We start from the raw sequence: 19,236 nt of genomic DNA, 5'->3' as shown, positions 1-19,236 counted from the left end.
TGAATTTTAAAACCCCAGAACTATGTTAGGCAAACTCATTATCCTTTAGGTGGAAATAATAAAATAATAATTTTGTGATAAAACTGAAATTCCTAAGTACATTATGTATAAGATTAAAGCTATTAAAAGAAAATTTGCTTATCCAAAATATTTTCTTGACATAGATCTAATTGTTTTTGATAATTGAAATGAAAAGTAATTTTAGTTTGTCTCATCTGCCCTGTCATAGTTGACATTTTAAATTTGTTTTCCTGTTATTAATGTATTAATACGTGATCTGTAATGGCAGTGATATGTGGCTGAACTGTAAGTACTCTCATGTAAAATAATCCTTACCAAATATTGTCTTTTTATTGTAATATTATTAATAGTTACATAGTTTTTAAATAGGTTAAATATATGCTATAATTGCTATAATTTAAAAAAAATTTCTATATAAGTTATCAGTAATGTTCCTTAAAATAAGAATAAAGGTGATTTGTTGCTTTGAACCTGAGTTGCTCTAAAAACCCATTTACCTTTTAATTGATTAGACATAATTTTGGATTTAGCTTAGGCTATTGACATCACCGGAGAGTTTAAAGGACTGCATATTTATTTTTAAGGTTCACCTGGAGAAACGGCATTTCGAGCAACAGATCATGGATCTGAAAGTGACAAGCATTATAAAAAGGTAAGTATAAAAGAATTCTCCACATAGGTAGGCTTGAAAGATTTTTAAAAGTTTTTACCTTTCTAAAAGATTTGGAAATAGTAACATCTAAGTAGAGATATTACTAATCTAGTGCAAAATGCAAGGTTAGTTACATGGCAGTTCTGGAAATATAATTAGAGAAGCCCATTTTCGACTAATATGTCCTGTGGGTTGTCCCCAAGAAAGGGTTTTATTGTTATATATGTGTGGGAAGAGCTGGTTTAGACAAAACAAGTAGACTTTTCTTCTTTTCCCTAAGGAACCTCTCAGACCTTAATACATTAATGTACATTTTGAATCTCCAACAGGAGTCAAAGCATACAGGGTTTTTCAGATTTATTTATTAACCCTTTTTCTCATGAAACATCTGGGAACTAAAATTTACTTAGGAGAAGTGTTAAATAGAATAGGAAGTGGGTTACTAGGGAATAAGTCAATTCCCTTATATTGAGACTCAACAGAGTAATGTGGGGTTATTAGGGTGTGTCAATTTCAACATCTATGCATTAAGAAAAATAAGTTACAGGAGACTTGCATATGAAAGTTATAAGAGAATTTCTGATGTAGAATAATATACATTGCTCCATATTTCTAATACTCGTGTGTTTACCTGACATTTTTCTGAGTCTTCACTGTTTTCATTCTTTTGGAATTGGTAAAATAACTGATTCCTTGAAAGTTTTTTAAAAACTAATACCTACACAAATAGATTTATAGAAAAAGTATTCTCTGAGCATTTTAAAATTAAATATGAAATATGTAGCTTATACACTGAAGGTTATGGTTTCAACACATCAAAGGAAAAAATTTATGTTTCTTTGGAGAACAGGATAAAGAAATAATTTCTATGTATAGGTTTTCATCTCTTTTCCTGTCATTCACTTTCAACTTTATATGTGATTTTCCAGATTTTAATTATATTTCAAATTTTTTTTCTTTTGCCTTTTAAGTTTATCTTTTGAAGAAAACATGTTTCCAAGTGTGTGTGTGTGTGTGTGTGTGCGCGCGCGCGCGCGTGTGTGTGTTTGCCTTTTAACTCAATCTTTTTCGATACTCTTTTATTGACATTATTTTAACCTAAGGATACTCTTGACTATTCATACCACTGGGGAAAATATTAAGTAGAAATTAGCCTAATATGTGCAGCTTATTTTGAGCCCAGGCCTTGGTCCTTAAGTCGAGTAAACTTAATGTGCAGAGATGAGCTAGTAATTGGGGAGAAGGAACCTTTGTTACAGGTATGTATGGTAGTGACAAGACTTCCTTTTGTTAAATCAGTTAGGGAAGATCTCCATGTCTGCTTCCACTCCAGTGTGGCCTGGGATCACTTTGGTGAATGAAAAACCTATTTCAGGGCCTGACTCTGATAATTTTCTTAAAATCCTGCTAAGGTGATAAATGAATAAATAATCAATAATTGACCAGGAGCTCTGTAATATAGAAGAAGCAAGAGAATCTATCTTTGGGAATTTAATTATGTTTGCAGATTTTATTTCATAAAATAAAAGTAAATTATTGCTTTATGTTATAATTTACTGTTTTGCTTATTTGATGATAAATGCCCTTGTAGACTATTTCTTTTTAACTTTTTCTTACTTTATGGTGATTATTTTACCCATTAAAAACTTGCCAATTTTTTTCCTCAATTATTCGTTATGAATGCTAAATCTAGAGTTATAATTAAGCTACTTTCATTACAGGGTAAATCACATTGTAGCAAATGCTACTATAAAAATTGGTCATGCAAAAAAGTATCTCCAGCCCCAAATGATGGCTTGTAAATTCTGAAATATCTTCTTTTTTCTTCTACCTGCTTAATTTCTACTCATTCTTTTTTTTTTTTTTTTTTTTTTTGAGACAGAGTCTCACTCTGTTGCCCAGGCTAGAGTGAGTGCCGTGGCGTCAGCCTAGCTCACAGCAACCTCAAACTCCTGAGCTCAAGGGATCCTCCTGTCTCAGCCTCCCGAGTAGCTGGGACTACAGGCATGCACCACCATGCCCAGCTAATTTTTTCTATATATATTTTTAGCTGTCCATGTAATTTCTGTCTATTTTTAGTAGAGACGGGGTCTCGCTCTTGCTCAGGCTGGTCTCAAACTCCTGAGCTCAAACGATCCGCCCACCTCGGCCTCCCAGAGTGCTAGGATTACAGGCATGAGCCACCGCGCCCGGCCTCTACTCATTCTTAAAGTACAGCTCAAATGTCACCTTCATAACTGTTTTAGTTGCATTAGTTATACTCTTCTCAGTGTTTAAAACACTTGCCATATGAAACAGTTTTTACTTTGGCTTGTATTCTTACTATTTAGTGGACCATTGCTTTTACTCAATCTCTGTTCTTAGAGCTCCTAGGATAGTGTTGAGCTGTTAGCAAAATTAATTGATTTAACTCAGTACAAGAGAGGCTAATTTAAAGTATATAAATTTGGTTTATGTCAACAAGGATGAGCCTGAAGAATTTTTGCTCTGATAACCAGTGAAGTCTTGGCCTTCATAATCGACAACTGAGGAGAACAAGGCTGTAAAAGTAGTTCATGTACTGATATTCTGAATTGGAATGAAGCAGTGTTGCTTGAGTAGGATTTACATTTCTGAGATTTCTTATGCAATGAATAATTTAGTAACTGTGGCAAAATTAAATTCTCACAACCAACGCTATCAAGTAACCATGGATTCAGGAACTCTTAACTAGCAGCTATACTTGGTTAGATGCTTAGCCAGAAGCCAGACCACTTGTGCACTGGAGTACAGTAGTTGGGAAGCTGAGGGATCAGAGGGAGAGAAGCAGGGAATATCTGCATGAGAGAAGATGGAATGACAAGACAGCCTTACTTTATTTCATAACAGTATATAGCATTTTTATATCATTCAAAAAACAAATATTTTTATTTAATATGTAATATGCATGTAACACTATTTTGAGATAATTTATAACAATGGGGATTTAGCAAAAATTATAATATTGATAATTATTGGTAGGGCCGTTTTGTTCATCTCTTAAAATTATTTGTAAAAATTTTCTGAGTACTAAAATAGGGTTATAGTATTACTGGATTGGAGCACATTAAGTAATCCCAAGTGTAAAGACCTATTTCCTACTGATAACCAATAATAAACATTTTTTAGTGGCTATAAATATCTTCTGCAGAGTTATATATGACTGGGAGAGAGAAAATAGGAAAATACTTCTTTTTAGCTAATCAAATAGAATTATTCAAACTTTAAAAAGTAGTTTAGTGCTTAGGAATATTTTTTAAATGGAAGGGAAAAGAAGTCTTCACTTTTATAAAGTTCCTTTGCCAGACCAAAGTTACTATAAAATTTTTAAAGCAGGGATTGGCAAACTTTTCCTTATAAGACCAGATAGCAAGTATTTTATTAATATGCTTGCAGGCCATAATGTCTCTATAGTCTACTCAGTCAGCCTGCCATAGTTTGCTAACTCCTGCTCTAAAGGGTAATTTAAATATACCTTCCATTGTACTGTAGTATTACCACTTTCCTCTTTAAATATAACTTGAACATGATGGGTCAGTAGTACTTTGAAAATAGTAAAGCCCACATGACAGGATGGTGTCAGATGCAGACTTTGGAGTCATAATGCCTGGATTCATATCCAGCCCTTCCTGCTTTCTACCCTGCAACCTGGGACAAGTTACTTAATTTCTCTGAGTTTCTTGTTTCCTCTTCTGTAAAAAGGGAAACCCTACCTGAAAGGGTTGTTAGGAGGCTTATATAAAGTCCGTTGACACAAGACTTGGCACATAATAAAACTAAATAAATGTCAGCTTTTAAGAAGAGGAAGAGGGTAAGGATGATGACAGTAATGATCATTGTTTTCTTATACTTTGAATTACTGTGTGAGTTAACAGTGTATTAACATATTTGATTAATTTCTTCCCCTCACTTTTCTTCAATGGAATCTTTTCTGGGGATTGTGAAAAATGGGAAAACAGGTTGTGGGGGTGATGTATGGCTTATTTATGGAATAAGCATTTTGTTAGGAACCCCTCTTTTGGTTTTATGCTAGAAACTCTAAATGATTATTAGGTAAAAGTGAGTTGTAATTTGATTCATTTGAGCAGTAAACGTGCCAATCCCTGTTCTACATGGTGCCTATAAAACATCTTGTGTATCAGGTTTTATTCTAGATGCTAGGTATAGAAATGAGCAGATATTGGCCTTGCTCTCCTGTAATTTTTTAAAATACTATTATGAGTATTTTTTAAAATACTATTAAGAGTAATAGTATTTTAAATGTATTCACATAAGAGTGACTTATAATTGTCTTGGTCCATTCAGGCAGCTATAACAAAAATATCATAAACTGTATAGCTTATAAACAATAAAAATTTGTTTCTCACAGTTCTAGAAACTGAAAAATCCAAGATCAAGGTGTTGGCAGATTTGGTGTCTGTTGAGGGCTTTCTTCATAAATGGGGCCTTCTCCCTGTGTTCTCACATAGCAAAAGGAGCTAAACAGCTAGCTGTCTGTGGCCATTTTCATAAGGATATTAATCCCAGAATCCTCATAACCTAATCACCACCCAAAGGCCCCCACCTCCTAATACTATCACACTGAGAGGGTTAGGTTTCAGCATATGAATTTAGTGGGGAACAAAACATTCAGACCATAGTATAATAGTTAAAGATTACTTAAAATCTTTTCCACCAAACTCATTAACTTTTAGGTTAGCACAGTATTTTTTGGTTGATGTTTTGATTTCTGGCGGTATTACTAATTTTCTTGATCTGATGTTATAATTAAAAAAAAAAACTGAGAACATTGTACATGAAAGAAGAGACTAACAACTGCACTGTCAAATTGACAGTAGCTAGGAGATGTTTAGAGAGTATATCATCTGTGGTTAATAATTGTTTATTATAGAAACTACTATATTTTATATGTAATATACACTATTTTAAAAAACAATTGTGTACTATTTCTTGAAAGAAAAATGTCCAAGTTTGGAAAAATATTTATTGAAAAATGTAGTTTGTACATCTGAGGAGTGCATCTTGCACAGTAGGTACACATATTTCTTCCCCTTCTCATTTCACGTGGCCTTTGCTTAGAAGTTGTATAGCCCATCAATTGGTATTTAAGGTGAGATTTGATGCCTAAAATTGGAGAAAGGTAACCTCCTTAAGATATGTAGTATAGTGTAAAAAGCTTTTTCTATGTCTAATTCTTGTTTTCTTCCTACTTTTTTCAGGAGGTAACAGTTAATTTCAGCTATCTTCACATAACAATGCTTCAGTAACAGACTCGGAAGGAAAGTGAGGTGTCACTAGAAACAGGGTCTTTTCTTGTAATTTAATAGATATTAGTGTATTTACCATACAATTGTACATAGATATAAGTAATGAATTAGGGAAGAGAGTTTAAAATATAAATAAAAAAGAATCATGTTCCTGATAGACTTGTAGAGTTAAGAAATATGAAATATTTTCTAACTGCTTTGACATCATATAAATTAGAATACTGGTAGTATATACAGCAAGTACACTAGCTAACATAGGAAGCCTCATTTAAAGAAAATTGAAAAATGTAAACACCTGGATAATGGAAGAAGGGAGTATATGATAAAAGACTAAATGAATGAAAATAAGTCTAATTACTTTCTGCTTGATGAAAAGCAATAATTTTTTTTAAAAGGAACAAAAATTATGGGAATGATGAGGGTAGTGAATTAGTTGACATTGTCTTCTTTTGATAGATTTGTGAGTGACCATAAAACTGATTTTTTAAAAGATATATCTTTAAAGATAACTTCAGGTTTTTGTAAATACATTTTGTACTGTTGAATCTAGAAACAAATGTTGATTTCACTTGTCATGTAGAAAAAAATCAGCTGGTTTCAACCTCTTATTTATAGTAAACCAGTTTCATTCATTGTCTAATTTTGCCAATGATCACAGCCTAATATATTAAAACTAAGCATCAAACAAAATAAGAATCGTTCAAATTATATGTTAATATTTCTTTAATTTAAAAGACTTTCCTATAATACTAACTTTTCTGTTTATACCTACTTTTCTGGAAAACTTTTATGTTTATGTAAGTCATTGGATTATGTAAGGTGAATTAAGTAATTAAGCCTCTGAGTGAGTCTACTAATTACATTTGAATATAATATTAACCAGCATTTTATTTTAAGATACTTTATAATTATACAAAATAAAATATTTTTAGCGGTCATTTTAAAAAACTATGAAACTATTTAAAACTCCAATTTGGAATATTTTAATAAGTATTAGTTTTCTTAACACTTTGTTTTTATACCTTGGTAAAAACAGTCTCCCGAACACTATTTTTTTTTTTTTTTTTTTTTTTTTTTTGAGACAGAGTCTCACTCTGTTGCCCGGGCTAGAGTGAGTGCCGTGGCGTCAGCCTAGCTCACAGCAACCTCAAACTCCTGAGCTCAAGCGATCCTCCTGTCTCAGCCTCCCGAGTAGCTGGGACTACAGGCATGCGCCACCATGCCCGGCTAATTTTTTCTATATATATTTTTAGCTGTCCATATAATTTCTTTCTATTTTTAGTAGAGGTGGGGTCTCGCTCTTGCTCAGGCTGGTCTCGAACTCCTGAGCTCAAACGATCCGCCCACCTCGGCCTCCCAGAGTGCTAGGATTACAGGCGTGAGCCACCGCGCCCGCCCCGAACACTATTCTTATGCAAACTAAGTAGTTACCTAATTCATTGGAACTTTACTTTTTTAGGATTTCTAATTGAGAAAATATTAGGCTTGTGACATTGTCAATTCTTAGTTGTCTTTTCTGCCACATTTCTCAAGGTCAATTATCGAATAGGCCAGCAATTATAATAAAAATACTATGCAGAAAATGACGTGCATTTTAGTATTATGCCACATGTAAATATATTGTAATAAAAATTGTATCAATTCAACACTACGTTACTATGAAACGGAATTTTAGCAATAGAAAAGATGATTATTTTTTGCATAGGTTTAAACTGGTTTTTGTTTCATTTTTAAATTTTCCCATAATAAGTATATTATCTCTGTATCTTAATTATATTCTTGTATAGTGCTTTTGTTTAGTAATTGATATATGGTTGACTATATTCTCAGAGATTGTGTAATATCAAAACAGCTCATAAAAAGTGAAAATTCAGTCAGACTAGTTATTTGATATTATATAAAGTCAAAACAGAACCTAAAACATTTTTTAATTTAAGAAAAGAACCTTAAATTTTAGTCAAATAAGTTTGTGTGCAAAGGCACATAGAATATATGAATTAATGTAAAACCTTGATTAACTTGATGCTAGAAATCTCAAATTAATAGGGTTTTTAGAGACTGTAATCTTTAATTGAAGAAATCAGATATTAAGGAAAAATATTTACTTAAGAATAATAATTTAAGTAAATAAGCTACTATGAAAATTATGCTTGCGAACTAGAAGATTTAACCCTTTAAAATCAACACCTTAAAAAAAATCAGCAGCATAATTTAATCCATTTTGGCAATTCAAAAATAAGGATTGAAATAATTTGTTTTCTTGATTATCCTGTTACCAGAAATCTAGTGAACTACACTGTCACCTTCTTAAGCATTCCAGTTAGTCTAGGTTTTACCATGTGTTGTTATTATATATCTGGCTTGTTTTATTCAGCACTTATTATTGCATTTTCCTTTTCACTTTTTAAACTATGCTGTTTTATTTTTCTGAGACCTCCAATTTTACTGAGAGGGAAAATGGAAATGCAGTACAGAGCCCAATTGTATGATGGCTCTAAAGGTACATGAGTTTCCATTTTTGTTTTGAGCTATCCATACCTCCCTATCTTACATCTGTTCCTTTGTTGTGCCCTTTGGTTTAACATTGTTCTCCTCCCCAATTTCCTCTTCTCCTCATTGTAAACTCATGGCAGGGTCTGCTTGGTGAGCTCATTCTCTTACAACAGCAAATTCAAGAGCATGAAGAGGAAGCGCGCAGAGCCGCTGGCCAATATAGCACGAGCTATGCCCAACAGAAGCGCAAGGTGATGGATGGTTTAAGGGGGCTACCGAGGTGTTCACACTAATCAGCCATTTCTGCCAAGATCATGTCGCCTTATTCCATTCATGAACTCTAATTATGAGAGATTATTTTTGACAAAGTAAAAATATGAAAGATATATAAACACATAACTTTTCTGGGATAGATAGTATAGACCAAGCCCAAAATATCATGCTCAAGCACAGGAATTTAGTTTCTGAATATTAGGTTATCTGTGAGGATCCATGTGTTTATATTTAGAATAAAATTACGAATTGCTATTTACTTGGTCCAGTTATTAAGTCTCCCCAAGTTTGTAGCCAACTTATCTACTTACTTATTCTCTAAGATTTTATTTCTAAAATGAAAAGGGTTACTATAGATGACCAGCTTTAATTTAAAAAATGATGTTTATTTATTTGTTTTAGCCAAAATGTATTAACAGAGAACATTCATATTCTTATAGAAGAAAATTATTTTGGCTTAACTTTCAGGCAAAGACATGTTCTTCTTATACACTTTGATAAACTCATTGCATAAATTTTTCATATTAATAAAGTAAGTGCAAATACATTTTTTCCTTGGACCACTGAGGGATTGAACATTGGAAATTTGGTATAATTCTGGTTGCTAAAGAACAAATTCTAATAAAAGTCAGCATAAATCTATACAAACATTTGGTTATTGGTGTGATCAAGGGGTCCTTAAAAATATGATTTTGGCTGTTTGGTAATCCCACAGTGAAGACTCAAGGTTTATTTTCTCAAGAAACTTTTAGGTCAAAGTGAAATGAATGAATGATTTCAAAGTTATACTCTTGAGATCTTGAAATCAACTAATTAACATCTACTAGATGAAAAAAGTTTTGAAGTTATATATAAACCTTATTCAGGGAAAACAGTTGAGTCATGTAATTCCTGTAGGTTCTGATATTTAAATCAACCAATATTATAGATAATGACTTAGTACAATAATTTTGCTGGCTAACATTTCATTTGGTGGTGGTGAATACTTGAGAGTAATCATTATGGTTTCCTTTATTTCTTCAGAGTCACTTCCTGGCTTTTCTCAATTCCATGGCTGTGGAATCAACTCCTATATATTGTTTTAGCTTTCAGTGATTGAGTAACATAGGTAGAAAAAGAAAATAAGTTGTTTTCCTGCATGGTTAAATTAAACTGGATGTGTTTAAGCCAATGAGGACTTACCTTAAATGGTACTCTAACATTCTCTGTTCTGTATGTTGTGATTGTACCATTTGAATATTCTAACAAATTGGATACTTAGGCTGAGCCATCTATACCTTAGTTTTGTTACAGAAAAGGGGAGGAGCTAATATGTTTTGGAATGTTACTTAGAAATATGAATAAAGCTCTAACTACAAGTCATTCTTAAGTGTTTTTTCATCATGATAATTTGAAGTGAGTCCCATAGACCTACCATTTTAAAATTCTAATATATGGTTTAAGATTATCAATGTGCTTTTGAATCTGACAGTTCAGGGGATATCAGTAATGAATACTGATTCATTTTCTATATTGTCAAAGATTAATGTTCACTTTAGGCCTGTTTTTAGTCTTTTCAGGCTTAGAGATATGCCATTTGTGATATTTATTAGATTATCCATTTAAGCTTATTATACCTCCGTTTCTCTATTTGTAAACTAGAGCCTGGCAGGACTGTACCTCTGTCTATTTTGCTTATTAGGGTACACTTAGTTGAGTACCAAATGGATCTTGTTCCTGCCCACTTTGTAATTACCTTGTGGGAAAGTAAATAGGATTTTGAAAATAATTTATGCTCTTCTATAGTGAGATCATTCCCTTTACTATCCTGAAAGATTATTTCCTTACTGTATCCTACCCTCCTTGCCCCCTGTAGTTAGCACAGAGATGACTTTTCAGCTCTTCACTGTCATAATGATCAAAATCCTAATTCATGAGATTTTTTTATCATTCCAGGGATTTGAGGTTTACTTGAGGCACAAAACCACAGGTAGTTTTGGTTACTTTTAATCACTCTCCCTTATCCTCTTGAAAATATAAGTAGGTCATCATTTTTTGGTATCTTATTAGTAGCAGCTAATAAATTTTCCCTGTATCTTCTGAACAAAAAGAGGTTACTCAGAGACAGTAGATTAAAATGGCCATTGGTAGCTTTGCCTTTATGGATGTGTACACATACATAGAAATTTTTACAATGCCGCTTTTATATATGTATTTCAGAATGGCCAAAATGGCTTAATAGAAAGAAATACTTAAAAGTTTTTAAGTCAGGAATGGTTTTGTGAGGAGCTAGTAAAGGTTTTTCTCTTTCAGCTTTAGCTTGTTTCTGCGGAGGATTCCGCTCTTTCTCCATCAGTTTCACAGCCCTGGAATTGTAGAAAAGCTCTGGTTTCAAGACCATTGATACCCATTTCTGTCAGGGTGAGTTTTAAGTTAGTTTCATAATGCAAACTGAATATGTTAAACAATAGGCCATAAATTTATTCTTGTAAGTGGATGAATTTTACTAGCAAAGCACATCAAAATAAAATGTACTGAAATTGCTTATTAAGACCTAGATGAATAAGTGATAGATTACAATATATACAAATATCTTCTCATTAATCTTTTATATTTGTTTTATAAAGCTAAAAGTTTTTATCTTATTTCCTAGAAAATATTAGGTCTAATTCTTGACTCTACCACCACCAGTCTTTTAATATAATGTTAATTTTGATGTTCCATTAAACTAAGCAGATAGTATGTTGGTAAACTATGCATGAGTTATTAACAGTTATTCCAGAAAGACAAATGATAAATTTAAATATTCTTAAAAATTCAAATGTATAAAAATCTTAATTGTGATTACTAAATACTAATATTAGCATAATAATTATATTCGTAATATTCTAATAACCTTGTATCACTTTAACTTGTTATATAACCTTTTTATTTTACCAAATTACTTACTAAGTTAAACTTTTGTAGCCTTTGGCTTATAATAAACATTTTAACTTTTTGTGTAATTGTGTTAGTTTTTAAATTATTGCCTCAGATGTCAAATAATGTTAGATTTTCTATAGTGATTTAGTATATATTGCATGAAATCACTAAATATTCACATTCAAAACTAACACAGTTTATACTAATATTGTTTATACATAGTAATTTAGCTGCAGTTAGGTGAATATTTAATGGAACAAAATAAATCAAAGTGCCTTTTTAAATGAATTAGGAATTTAATCTGCATTTTAAATTTTTTGACCACACTATTACAGTATGATGGCATGCCGTGTGATCATAATGTAGAATTACTGATTTTTTCATTGGTCTTCAAGATTTTGTTCTTTGGGTTGTGGGCTCCTCTCCAACTTGCTTGTCTCCTCACATTTTAGGAGATGGTTAATAATTATTGTCCATTCTACACAAATACACATAATTAAAATGAAAAAAACTTTCTATCAACAACTCTGCTTGCTATACAGGAATTGGAAAACAAATAAAGTTTTTATTATACTATCTTTTTTATAATTCCAAAATCATTTTTGGAGATTTTTAAGCATAGGCTTTTAAGGAAAAAAAATGTACCTTTTGTTTCCAGCAAGCATTGTCATCTATATTATTTAAATAAAAGTTTGGGGGAAAGTTTGAGAAAGTATCTAGAAATAGGACTCAAGATCTGAAAATAATTTTTTGTAGCATGGACAAGACTTATTAATGTCTACCTCAATAAACCATTGAAAATTTTTTCATATGTATTTGCTACCATGACATCTTAACTGCTTAAATAGCCAATGAGTGAAGATTGATAAGGATTTAAATGAAGAAGAATATGAATTTAACTCTTTTTCTCCTATGAAATCAATTCATATTTACAAATTTTGATTTTCAGAAACTAGACAAATATTTTTAAAGGCTGAGGATGACAACTTCTTCACCTCACCAAGAAGTCAAAGCACAGTTATGGGATTTGTCATGACATCATTTTTATTTTAATCATTGTATTTTGTATTTAGCATTGTATTGTGACTACTTTAAAACCTTATACATTAAAGTTCTTTGGGTTTTTTTGAATATTTTATCCTAGAACTATTAACATTAATAACAACTTGAAGTAGTTTACACAATACCTGTGGATTTTATTCCATTTTTGTTTTATGTTCAATTTTAGTTGTTTTACTTGGTTTCATTGCTTCAGATCCATTCTTTGTATTATGGGTTAGCAAATCTTGCATTGGAACTAAATTTAAAAACAAGCATGTGGCTCCACTTAAAGCTCTGAAAATGCAAGTTGTTCTGTATATTAATATATATTATTCACTTCCCTACTTACAGTACAGAAATGGATAATATTTCCTCAAAAGATATGCTATGACCCATGAGCATTTTTAATAGCTATAAACAGTAACTTGTTTCTGATTGCCAAAAACACATTTCTAGAAGGATATCAATACTTTGTGTCTCCAAGTATCTAAATCCCTAAGCTTTAGTACAAAACAACCTCTGAAGAATATAGTAACCATATGTGTTGATCTCTTATTTTTCTAACCAACCTTTCATAAGAAATGATTAGAATGGCAACAAGAAAATGATTTTTTTTAAGTTTTTTCTTCTTAATATAAAATTTTGATTTATTGATAAATACAGGTATTTTTACTTTCTTAAATCAATTGTTTTAAAATTTACTTTGATTAAAAAACCATATAAAGCCAGTCATTTTTAACTCTTAATACTTTTTAAAACACTTTAACTTACTATACATTCTATATAAACCTAATTCAACTCAACTAAAATTAATTTATTTTAAATATTTAGGTGTCAGACAAAGAAAAAATTGACCAACTTCAAGAAGAACTTCTGCACACTCAGGTAATTCTGATAAGAAAAACCATGGACTTTTTCTTACTATATTCTAGTGTAAGTTTGGTGATGTAGAAATTTATTTTTTCAACAAAGAAAAATTTGGAATGGCTCTATAATAGAACCTTATTATCAATAGATGCAAAATCTAATTGAAAAATAAGGAATAAAGAAGGAGCTAGAAAAGTACGGAGTTAACTCATCTATATGTAAAAATTTATGTTGAGTGAATCTTGTGCTTCTAATTTTAAAGAAAAACTGAAAAAGGAGAAAGTGGTTTGTCCTGTGTAAATTTATGCTTGCATTTTTACATTGATAGGCTAATTACTTTAGGTAGCAGAGAAATTTGAGTTGAGTCTACCACATAGGTCTAATGAGCCACCAGGAACCTTTTATTTTGCTTCTCTGAAGGCTAAAACTAATCGGGTAATACTTTTCACTACTTTGAAAAGCTATTCTGTTATATTTAATGATAAAATCATCATTATTTTAAAGACCTGTACAATGTAATGAGTAGGTAACATTCTAGTGCCAAATTGACCTGTCACTTATTGCATCATCAGTTTTTCTATATCATATTCAATAACTAAGTTATTTTTTTTTTAATTTGAAAGGCTTATCTTAACTCTCTTGTTTTTAGCAAGTAAAAGTAAGGATAGTTGAAATAGATAGCTACAGGTTGACTATCCCTTATCTGAAATGCTTGGGGCAAGAAGTGTTTCAGATTTCAGATTTTTTCAGATTTTGAAGTATTTGCATCATACGTAAAACCAGTTCAGCATCCCTATTCCGAACATCTGAAATCCAGAATGTTCCAACAAGCATTTCCTTTGAGTATCATATTAGTGCTCAAAAGTTTCATATTTGGAGCATTTTGGATTTTCAGATTAGGGATGCTTAATCTGTAGCATATTTTGAGTCACAGATTTCTTTGATATATCTATTCATTAAGTCTCTTACTTGACTATACCCTAGACCACTTGTGCTCTGGTGGCACCATATATATATTTTTTTATGCTTCCCAGCCACGTGATTCCAATCTGCAACGAGAGGTTAAGAATCACTGATCTCAAAGTATGATCTCTGGAGCAGTAGCATCACTACCTTTTGGGAGCCTGTTAGAAATGCATATTCTTGGCCCCATGCCATGCCTGCAGAATTAGACACTCTGGGAGTGGAACCCAGCAATCTTTGTTTCTAAAAGCCCTCAAGGTAATTCTGATGCATTCTAAAGTTTGAGAATTATTGTTCTAGAGCTTTAGGAGACAGGCCAATAGCACATCTCTACAAGATGGCTACAAATTAGCATCTGTACCAAAGAATGTTTCCATCCCCAGAAAATGTAGACCCCAAATTTATTTCATATTTACGAAGAAATTAAGCAATAGAAATCCTACCACTCTTATATATCCATTGATATCAACCCTTTGAGTTGTGTGGTTGCAGTTGTCAGCTACTGGGCCTTGACACAACACTATATTGGAGAGTTCATGATATAATAAACCATAGAGTTATGTGCATCAATGATGTCTAATAGAAATACGTAAGCCACGTTAGTAATTTTAAATTTTCACATTAAAAAAGAATAAAAAGAAACAAGTGGAATTAATTTTAATAATATATGTTATTTAACCCAGTCTATTCCAAATAGTATCATTTCAACATGTAGTCAGTAAAAAAAAATATTAATGAGATATTTTATGCTTATAGGACATCTCAATTCAGACCAGCCACATTTTAAGTGCTCAATAGGTACATGTGGCTTGTGGCTGCCATCTTAAACAGCAAAGATCTAATCCTTAGATACTAGCATGATTTTGTTGTATATACTATTGTTAGATATAAATGAACACATTTATGTAAAAATACGTAGTTCTGCCTGTGTCATACTATATAATTCAACTGTGTGTTTTCCTTTAATTTGGCTTAAGTTGGACATTCTTGGAGGATAGAACCATGATTTCCTATTATTTACTTTGTTCTTGAAAGATTACAATAACCTAAAAAATTTTCTAAGAAATATTTTCCGTTGTAAAGGGCATGATAAGTTGGACGTAGTCTGCTGGTTATATGATGGATTAATTTTTAATAGTTTTTTTCTGTACATTGTTAATGTTTGGAGAAGAAATCAAAACTAGGAATACCAATTAGAAAGGATCAAATTTATTTGAGAGGAAAAATGGGTAGGCAGGCAACTACTTTGACAAAATAACCTGTCTAATGATTAGACAGGGTTTTGTATCATTCTTTTAAATGTTGATATATTATCTCTGGATGTGATAACAAAACCTAGAAGAGTTTGAGCCTGTAACTCAGACAGACCTATATTCAAAACCCTGTTCCTCCACCACCTACAAGCTGGGTGGCCTTGGTGGGGTTATGAAATGTCCCTAATCTCAAATTCCTAATCTGTACAGCCCCTGCCTCATGGGGTTTCTTTGAAGGCAAAGAGAGTTAATACATGTGAAACACTTAGTAAAGGCCCTATCACATAATGCATGCTTAGGTACGGCTAGGTATTATTATTTTTATTATATCACCTTAATTAAAATATAAAATAATGTGGGGAATGGGAAGAATTTGAATTTTTACCGAATGACCCTGTAATGAAAACTTGAAATTTTGATATAAAAGGAAACATTGCTTCTTAGACTGTACTTAAGAATTTGCTTCTTTAAATTCTTACATTTTTAATATTTTTAAGTAATTTCTTCAATGTAAGTAGCAAAGAAATCTTTAAATGAAATGCTAAATTATGATAGAAAATTATAATGAATTTCACTGTTTGAGATAATATTCATAGTTTATTCTCTCAACATTTTCATAGAAGCTTTTTAAATGTAATAATTCATTTTAGCTAGAAGATACAACTTCAGGATTTTGGAATATTTTAATTTAGACTTAGTATTATTTGATAACCTATCTTTTTCTTATATAGTTATGTATATTATTCTGTTACAGTTAAAGTACCAGAGAATCTTGGAACGATTAGAAAAGGAGAACAAAGAGTTGAGAAAATTAGTATTGCAGAAAGATGACAAAGGCATCCATCATAGAAAGCTTAAGGTATTTTAAGTTTATCTTAATTTGTAAATTCTCAGAATTTTGCTGCTTAACCTTGTGTGTTCATCAATACCAGTTTTTGAGGAGCTATATTCTATTATCCTTTTTTTTTCTAACATAATATCTTTGGGGGTTGGAGGAGCTCTTCCTATATTAACACATTTTACAAATTATAGACTCTAGAGATGTTTTATGCTAAGCGCATAAAATCTTTATACTTTTAAGAGTCATTTCTTATGAATCAGTTTATTTTTCTGAAATACTTAGTTTATCTCTAGGCTTAATGTCTATATCTGTAAAATCAGAATTGTTAATTGATGGACATTTAACATCATTGCTTTACTTCTATTTCCAGTAAATGATTAGGCCACTTCAGTTTTTTAAAAAAAATTAACACCTTCTTCTAAGAGTAGGTTTCTTAGGCATTTACAGAATTTTTGAAAAAGCATATGCTGATATGGTTATCATAAGCACATTGGTAATTACCATTAAATTTTATCATTCTTCACCATATTTGCTAAACTGAAGTAATTCTTTTAACTTAAATCTCTTACAAGTAAACAATTTATGTGTAGTAAAACTGCAGTGTAAATCATGGCACATACATTCTGTATCCAGAGTTCAAAGATACATAGTTCTAGTCTAACCAACATGCATTAGGAGCTCCGACTCTAAATCATGATTATGCAAAACAGATAAATAGCATGACTTATTTACAAGTGGCACCTAGTAGTTGTAAAAATCATGTCCAAATATTAATGTATCTCAAGAGTTTACCTCAGAAACTATTTTCTCTCATAAAATGAAATGTTAATGAAAATTTTTTGTTTATTTTTAGATAGATGGGATGGCAATTGTTTACCATTTAATCATTTCTAGGTCTTAAGAGAAGAAAGGAACCTGAAGCCCTCGTTTTGTTTCTACCTTAGCATTAAAACTTAATTATTAAATGCTTGATTATACCCATTTTTCCCAGGCCTGTTTATTTGTTCATTCATTCATTTCTCAAATAATTACTTGAAGTTTGTTACACACAAAGTGCCATGTTCAATCCTGGTTATACAGAGAGAAGCAGTATAGGATGTTTGCCCTTGATGCGCTCACATTTTTGCCTGCCCAGTTATCAGGGTACACTGAACCACTCTTACTGCTTTAACAGTCTTCTTGGTGTTCATTTCTCTTGTTTTATCCTTTGGTTAGGCACTTGTTTGTACATTTTCTCTGTTCTCTCTCTGCTCTCTCTGTCACACACACATGCACACACAAGCGTACAACCCAAACTTGGCAAAGAATAATTTCATTATAAATTGGTCACCTTACCCCTTACTTGGCCTTTTTTGGTGTTAATGGTCTTCCTCTGTTGGGCATTTAATACTAGCTCATCAGTATTAAATAATAATTTCTCTTTGTTATTTAATTAGAAGGTTAGGAAATACTGAATTAGTGAACCTTATTAAATCTGTTTATCATTAAATAAAATAAACTGAATAAGAAGAAATGGAATTTTATTCTGTACTATTTTAGCTTTTACTATGAAAATATATTTATATAATTAGAAATAAATAATACAATGATTATGGAAAAACAATTTGAATTTATCAGCTTTTTTTTTTCTTGACCCCTCTGTGGTAGTTCTTTTTTTAAATGTTTTCACTATTTAAAAAATTATTAATTTTTTAAAATTTTACAGAAGTCTTTGATTGACATGTATTCTGAAGTACTTGATGTTCTCTCTGATTATGATGCCAGTTATAATACACAAGATCATCTGCCACGAGTAAGTAAAAAAATTAATAGTAAACTTGCCCATTAGCAAAAGCAAGCAATTTACCTTCTTTAAAATGATGTGTGTGTGTGTGTGTGTGTATACATATATACATATACACACATACACACCACATACCTACACATACACACACATATGTTATATATATTTTATTTAAGATTATTCATGTGTTCCAGGTGCTATCTTAAGCAGTAAGTATTGTTTGACTATTTTGGTCCATTATAAGTACCTAATATTTATGTGTTACTTATATTTATGTGTTATAAAGGAAGGCTATTAGATATTTGGCATTATATATTTATAATATTTATAATATTAAATTATTGAATCATGGATTAAATTAGGCATCTGAGTGAAATTTAACCTAATAAAATTGAAAATGTGTTTATAAAGAGTAAGCTAGCAAATAAAGATTGGTGCAGAGTTAGTAATCTGGTTTTAGAAATAGTGGTTTAAATTAGCACAAGTTTTTAAAATAAAAATTTGGCTATAAATAATGGATCCAGTTAATGTTTTGCTGTTTATTTTTTCAATGTGCGTACATGTATCAACTATCATTTTTTTCATGGATTTTTAATTATGTCTTTAACTGTTGATATTTTAAAAGACTAAAAACTTAGAGCAGCATTCTAAATCTATTTGAATTTAATTGGTATCAAATAAATATGAATAAATGTTATTTGTTTTGTGCTAAGGTTGTTGTGGTTGGAGATCAGAGTGCTGGAAAAACCAGTGTGTTGGAAATGATTGCTCAAGCACGAATATTCCCTAGAGGATCTGGGGAGATGATGACACGTTCTCCAGTTAAAGTAAGAAAATAGGGAAGTGACCACTTCAATGAGGTC

General features: G+C 31.3%; 1 protein-coding gene across 3 annotated transcripts in view; it reads left to right on the top strand.

The window, feature by feature from the left end:
* OPA1 (OPA1 mitochondrial dynamin like GTPase) overlaps positions 1 to 19,236 on the top strand; it is an 83,832-nt gene that overhangs the window by 10,945 nt on the left and 53,651 nt on the right. For 2 of the 3 annotated variants that reach the window (XM_069472770.1, XM_069472769.1), the window contains 6 exons: positions 606 to 673; positions 8,592 to 8,702; positions 13,498 to 13,551; positions 16,504 to 16,608; positions 18,296 to 18,382; positions 19,087 to 19,200. In XM_069472770.1, coding sequence (XP_069328871.1) covers positions 606 to 673; positions 8,592 to 8,702; positions 13,498 to 13,551; positions 16,504 to 16,608; positions 18,296 to 18,382; positions 19,087 to 19,200 — 539 coding nt within the window. The remainder of the gene's footprint in view (positions 1 to 605; positions 674 to 8,591; positions 8,703 to 13,497; positions 13,552 to 16,503; positions 16,609 to 18,295; positions 18,383 to 19,086; positions 19,201 to 19,236) is intronic. The other variant, XM_069472771.1, reaches the window with a different exon arrangement.

Source organism: Eulemur rufifrons, chromosome 7 (assembly GCF_041146395.1).
Source record: "Eulemur rufifrons isolate Redbay chromosome 7, OSU_ERuf_1, whole genome shotgun sequence".
NCBI classification, from domain to species: domain Eukaryota; kingdom Metazoa; phylum Chordata; class Mammalia; order Primates; family Lemuridae; genus Eulemur; species Eulemur rufifrons.
This window is presented reverse-complemented; position numbering and strand designations above follow the sequence as displayed.